Genomic DNA, 6,716 nt, shown 5'->3' on the forward strand with positions numbered 1-6,716 from the left:
TCTGAGTGAAGGCATTTTATACTTAGGATTTTAACCTTCGATTAAGAAAGTAAATACTAAATATGATATTACCAAAAAAAGTAAAATGTCAAATGAAGCATAAGGAATTAACGCACATTAATGCAAATTCGCCGAAGTGTGCGCGCAAAGATACTTTTGCGGTGTATTAATGGGAACGGCAAAGACTACAGTGTCTAATATTTTTTTTCCAGTTCCTGGCCAAAGCCATCCACCTGGGTATCTATTTATTCGTTCTCTTTTTTTATTTATTTATTTTTTAAGGCAAAAAAAATAAAAAAAAAAGGAAAAAAAGACAAAGATAGTTGGGTGAAGTTATATAATGAATAAGGTTTTATGAAAATCATTTTTAATATTTTAAATCAGAGGCGGCCATTTTTATAGACAATTTTTTGGAGTGAAAAATTGAAACATAATGAGTTTTTATTATTGTGTTTACTATTATTCTTACATGTAAACATAGAAAATATAATAATAAAGAATCTCGCGGGCCGTATAAATGTTCAAGGCGGGCCGCGGGTTAGCCACGTCTGTTTTAAATATTGTATCAGGAACTGTCCGGTCCATATTTATTATTTTTTTTTAAATACTGAATTAACGATATTTAAAGCTTTAATTGCCTTTATGCAATACTAAAAATTAAGTGGAATTAACGGGAAAGGTGAAAAATAAATATAATATAAAATATGCATATATCATTCTGTATATTAAATTACTGAGTGAAATAAGACATATTAGAAGCATTGATATTTTTTATATAAAAAAATATTTTTTAAATAAATAGTTTTATAGTTGTAATAAATTATTCAATATCTTGCGGCAATAATAACATTATAATATAATCATTATAATATAATTTTTTAATTTTAATTAAATTAATTATAAATTTTCTCAGAATATTTAAAAAATAAAATTTAGCCATCTATATGTATATTATATAGATAAAGTACAGCCTCATTTACCTACATAGAAAGCGTTTCATAAGCATGGTATGTAATAGACATTTAAATAGCTCATCTTTGAAGTTGAACGATTAATATCGAAAAACAAATTAATTTTTCACACACGTGCCTCAATCGACGCATTACGTTTGCGTGTGTGTTTTTATATATGGTATACCATGATATATTATATATAATTTAATATGTCTTTTTTCGCCATATGTGAATTGATGATGACTGCAATTAATTATTATGTAAAAACGGCACACCGAGACGATAAAACTGATTAATTGATGTTTAGGTAGCAGTATTTTCCTTGATCTGGTAAACGCTCTGGTAGAAGAAGAGCGCAGCGGAATTCTGTACTATCTTCAGGTGTAAAAATAACATGTAGGTGGGGACATCTGCTTGGCGGAGGCGCTCCTATATAACGTGAGAACCTTCTTTTGAAAATTAGTGAGACTCGAACACTCGCTAGCGACATACATATAATAATATAGGATTGAGCGTAAACATAAAAAATGAAGAACTTTAAAGCACTGGTACGTAATTTGTGTTCACGATTTACGATACGTCTTCGAGGGGTTGGAAAAGCAATTCAAGTTCAACATATACTTTTTTTAAATGTGTAATTTTAAATAATATCAAGCAAATATTATGAAATTTAAAACACATTACTTGTGAATTTGCTATTGTTTTACTACCTGTCAAATACGTAATATTTTTAGGTAATTTTATATATCTTTTAATATTTTACAGTGTTAAAACTAATTTGTTAAAAGTGAAGTGTCAGTAAAACGTTTGTTTTTTAAAAAAATTGAAGAAAACAACACAACACAAAAATTTTTAATAGTAATATTTTTAATGTATTGTATTTTCTATAATTTACTAATAGTAATATTATGTTTCTAAGTGAGTTTTTTTGTGAATTATAGTAATACTTTTTGATAAAACTAAATGTATGAAATATAAAAATATTAGTTGATATTTAAAGTAAGTAATAAACAATGTTTTTTTAAATAACACTGATTAAATTTTCTGAACTAAAATTTTATTAAAAAAAAAAAATTGTAATGCACGTTGCTTTTATTCTTTCGTCAATATTGATGTTTTTCAAATAAACCTTAAGTGTTAATTTTATAAGTACATTAAAACTTTACAATAGTTTATTCATAAGAATAATCGGCAATCTATAATAATAACTTAAATTTTATTAAAAAAAAATCGAAAGCTGAAATTTGCATAACAATATTGATGTTTCAAATAAATCAAATTTTTTTGCAGTAGCAAAAAACCTACAAATCTAAAATTTTCTAAAGTGAATTAATTAGCAATCTTTATAAATCAAAAAATTAATCAATTATATTGTATTTCATGTTTATATTTTTTAACATATGATTATCGATTTTTTTAAAAGTATATATTTATTAATTTAAAAAAATTAACGTGTTTTTAAAAAAATACATGGTTTACATTTAAATCAGAACTTTGATTTATTTTTTAATTTATAAAATTACTATTTTATGTGTGGTATAGTTTCTGATTAAGTCGCTTACAATAACATATGCATAATGATTAATAACGTATGAAATTTAATCAGTTTCACTAGAATAAAAATATGATTTTAAGTCGATTAATTTTAAAATAAATATTCAATGAAAGTAAAAGTAATTCAGCGTAAACTTAAATGATTTATTTATATTAAATGGATCTAGGTAAATATATTTCTTAAATACAAATAATACAATATTATTTAAATCTCATTGCAAAATTAATATAATCTGTTGTGTTATGATAATAATTTTTTCAATCAATTTCTCACGCAATTTTATTTTTTAAATTCCTGTGAGAATTTAGCCTTGTTAGAATAAAATAGTATGGTAGATAGTAAGAACTGCAAATTGGAATCATAATTTTATTATTTCCATTTATATAAAAAAAATAATTGCAAATAAACTTATACTCTTTAAAAAAGTATTAGTATTTAAATAAGTTATTTTAATATAATACAGTAAAATGCAACTTTTTTCTTATAGTTGGGAGTCTTATGCGTGCTATCGTCTGTTTTGGCGGTGCCATTAGAAAAAGAAGAAAAGCCTGCTGAGATATCGATAAATACTGCAGTCAAAACAGAAGGTTTGCTAGATGATCCCCTGAGAGGAAAAAGATCGCCTCCCTCGTCCTGGCATGAGCCAGAAGGAGTATGGAAGAAGAAACTGGTCTGGAAAGAAGACTGGAAACAAGTTTGGAAAACAGACAAGAAACTAGTCTGGAAAACCGTGTGGAAAAAAGAAAAAGTGCCCATATGGGAAAACGTACAAGTACCTATTTGGAAAGAGGTTCAAGTCCCAGCGTGGAAAACGGTGAAAAAGCAAGTTTGGAAGGAAGTCCAAGTGCCACACACCAAAGAAGTGCAAGTTCCCGATTGGAAGAAAGTTTCTAAACCCATCTGGAAGGAGGTAAAAGTGCCTGTTTGGAAAGAAGTTCAGGTACCTAGCTATAAACAGATCTGGGTGCCGGAATGGGTGAAAGAGGGAGTACCTGGAGAGAAATACTTGGGAAAAGATCCTCACGGATGGGAGTATACGAGTCACGATCTGTGGAGGAAGAAAATGGTATGGAAGTCTCATTGGAAAAAGGTGTGGAAGACAGAGAAAGTCCAACAATGGTCTGTAGAGAAGAAGCTAGAATGGAAAGAGGAATGGAAGCAGGTGTGGAAAACGGAACACAAGCAAGTGTGGACGACAGAAAAGAAGGCCGACTGGGTAGAGGAAAAGGTGCAAGTATGGAACACAGAGAAAAAGCAGGCGTGGAAGAATGAGAAGAAGCTGGGATGGAAGGAAGAATGGAAGCAGCAATCAGTGCCAGACTGGAAAGAGGTTCAAGTTGCGTCTTGGGAGAAGGTCTGGAAGCCAGTATGGGAAAAGGTCTGGGTTCAAGTAGACCACGACCACCACGATCACGGATGGAATTAAGCGACTACTTTGAATGTTTAAACTTAAGAGTGCGAACAGTTTTACGCAACGCCGTGAAAAAATATAGTGAAACACTAGCGTTACCATTGTTCTTCAGCTGTACTTATGGGGTCAGGCAGGAAAGTTGTCACTTTAGATAGTGACAATGCACCACCATCTAGATGTCCTTTCTAAAAAAAGTCACATAATATAACGATTTACGTAACATTTGCCAGTACTTGTGTTAATCTATTTTAATATATACATTGCGACTATATATAATATATATTTATATACTATACACGCATGCGAATACATTATTTTTTACATACATACACATATACATAGAAGCGATTCAGTTACCATACATAAACTGCGAAAAAGGTATTATAAATTGTAGTTAATATAATATATGCGTGCTCTTAGTTTAAACGATCTAAAATTTGCGCTCTGTTAAGTTACTTTGTTTTATATGATCTTTGCATGCAGAATTTAATTATCATATCATTATTATATGTATATGTATATATGTATGTATGTGTATATCTTTTATATATGTACATATACGTACATGATATACAGAGGTGTCCAAATATATTTTCAATACTTTGACTCGATGCATATTAATTTCGGTCATATTTATTTGGATTCCTCTATGTATCGCATTTATTTTGTGATATTCACATATTCATTTAACTTTGTAAATACTATTTGTTTTATATTATTTCGTAAATAAACATTATAAATCAAATAAACAACGGATTAATCATTTTGACAGTTAAATTCTCACATAACGGGACAGTTAATTTTTTTAAATTATAACATTATTCTGCTTGTTACTGCACAATAATTAAAATCAAATTGATATTGACATGACATGCGTAACACATAGTTCATTCTAAGCCATTATTAAGTTTTTAAAGAAAAAAATTTCATTGTCTCACGCGTAATAATAAAAATACATTTTTTTATACATGCGCAAATAAAAAATTGCGCAATACATCAAAATAATGTTATATAATCGTACTATACAATTCGTGCCGAACTAATCTGATCGTATAGTATCTAACCACAAAGCTATTCAATGAATCTAAAAATATTGTTATAAGATTTAGAAGGAATTGAATAAAATTTAATTGATAATAACGAATTTATATCTACAATTCTAATTCTCCTTTTAGTTTGTAATTTATATATAATAACTAATAACTGAGACAATAAAAAACTTGAAATTAAACAATTATTGGAAATAACATTTAAGCATAAAAAAACTCTTACGGGATATAAAATCTTAATAAATTTACAAATCAAACAATGTTGATATTCATTTAAAGAAATATATACATATATAAATAAAGTATATAAAGAGGTGTTACATTTTTAAACTTACTAAATCTTAGATTGCACTTCAAAGTTGTTTCTCGTAAATAAATTTGTAAAAATACTCAATAAGTTAATGGTTAAGCAACTTTTCTTCTAGCTGTAACACTTCACATTAATGTCTATTGAACAACATTGCAGAATATTTTGAAGCCGTTTTCTTATAATGTTTACTGAAAATCTCTAAATTTAAAAACTGCAAGTTCATAAACACTAATTGGATTCGTAATTATCTTTAACTATTTTCAAAATTTAGTGACGAAAAGACAATTTGGATTTTATAATACATTTTTAATCATTAAAAAGCTTCCATTAATTTTACTTATAGTTGAACAATGAGCAAGGTGAGTGAAAGTATTCTCCAAGCAATTATTGCAACGAAAAAATGAAAAGAAAGATAAAAATCTTGACATTGCCATCGAATGAGTACATGAATGAGTTTTTCTAATAGTGTCGTGAGATCGGATTCAATGTATGCTGGTTATCAAATTATTTATTGCAAATCACTGATAATGATGAGTAATTATTGTAAAATTGTGAGTTGCGCAATAACTACTACTCATTTTTGACAAGATACATAATATATACTTTGTATATTGATATATAAGTAGATATACATTGGGTAAGAAATTACTTAATATTATTTTTTTAGATACTACATAATGCGCCAGAAATTGCTATATGTATTTTTCTATATTTTTAAAAATTAATCGTTATTATTTATAAATAATATTAAATTAACAGTGTTTTTTAAATGTATAGTAAATTAATCTTAAAAAAGCCAAGAAATATGTATAATATAAGATAAAATAACATATATTGACCTTCATTTCATAGACTTTAATGGGCAATAGCCCTTTCTTTTTTTTTAAAATGTAAATAATAGTTAACAAATAATTTAAGTCACGGCTAACTAGATGGATCATTAGCGTATATTTATCTACAATTAAAAGATATGAAGAAGAACAGTTTCGACAAATTGATATATCTCTTTAGTGAAATAGAAGTGTTTATTTTTACTATGCCAATATAGGTCATTATGCAAGAAGCTAAGTAATTGAGTATTCGTTATTGATATTATCATCCAAAAGTGTCAGAATACTCATACATACAATAAAATAATATTTGTATAATGTATGATATTAATTAATGAGACGAAATCTAAATGTTCAAAGAAGAATTGTTACTAAATATTGTTATTCATGAGTTTCTCTTAATCTAAACATAGTGTATGATGAACATTTATTTTAATTAAATTGTAACGCTAATAGTTGATGCATTATTATAATGCAGCAATAAATTGATGCATTATAATAAAGACTCATATTTCAACAGTAAATTATTAAAACATGTATTTTTTCAGCTATGACCACTCCATTCTCTTTAAAGCTAAATTTAGGCTTAAAAGTGACGAAAGTTAATG

The 6,716-nt window shown here is 27.4% G+C and overlaps 1 protein-coding gene across 1 annotated transcript; it reads left to right on the forward strand.

Annotated features, from left to right (window-relative positions):
- Positions 1-1,369: 1,369 nt before the first annotated feature.
- On the forward strand, positions 1,370-4,668 carry LOC148234136 (uncharacterized). Its single transcript, XM_088187500.1, has 2 exons — positions 1,370-1,501; positions 2,996-4,668. Exons 1-2 carry the CDS (start codon positions 1,481-1,483, stop codon positions 3,932-3,934), a joined length of 960 nt encoding a protein of 319 aa, XP_088043626.1. The 5' UTR covers positions 1,370-1,480; the 3' UTR covers positions 3,935-4,668.
- The last annotated feature ends 2,048 nt before the right edge of the window (positions 4,669-6,716 follow it).

The sequence above is a fragment of the Plectrocnemia conspersa genome, unplaced genomic scaffold (assembly GCF_051122295.1).
Source record: "Plectrocnemia conspersa isolate PC_06_02 unplaced genomic scaffold, ASM5112229v1 ptg000006l, whole genome shotgun sequence".
Lineage (NCBI taxonomy): Eukaryota > Metazoa > Arthropoda > Insecta > Trichoptera > Polycentropodidae > Plectrocnemia > Plectrocnemia conspersa.

Excerpts from the sequence above, each read along its gene's own strand:
- LOC148234136 (XM_088187500.1), top strand. The coding sequence starts at position 1,481 with ATGAAGAACTTTAAAGCACTG. Across the intron at positions 1,502-2,995 it reads TGAAGAACTTTAAAGCACTG|TTGGGAGTCTTATGCGTGCT; the intron begins GTACGTAATTTG and ends TTTTTCTTATAG.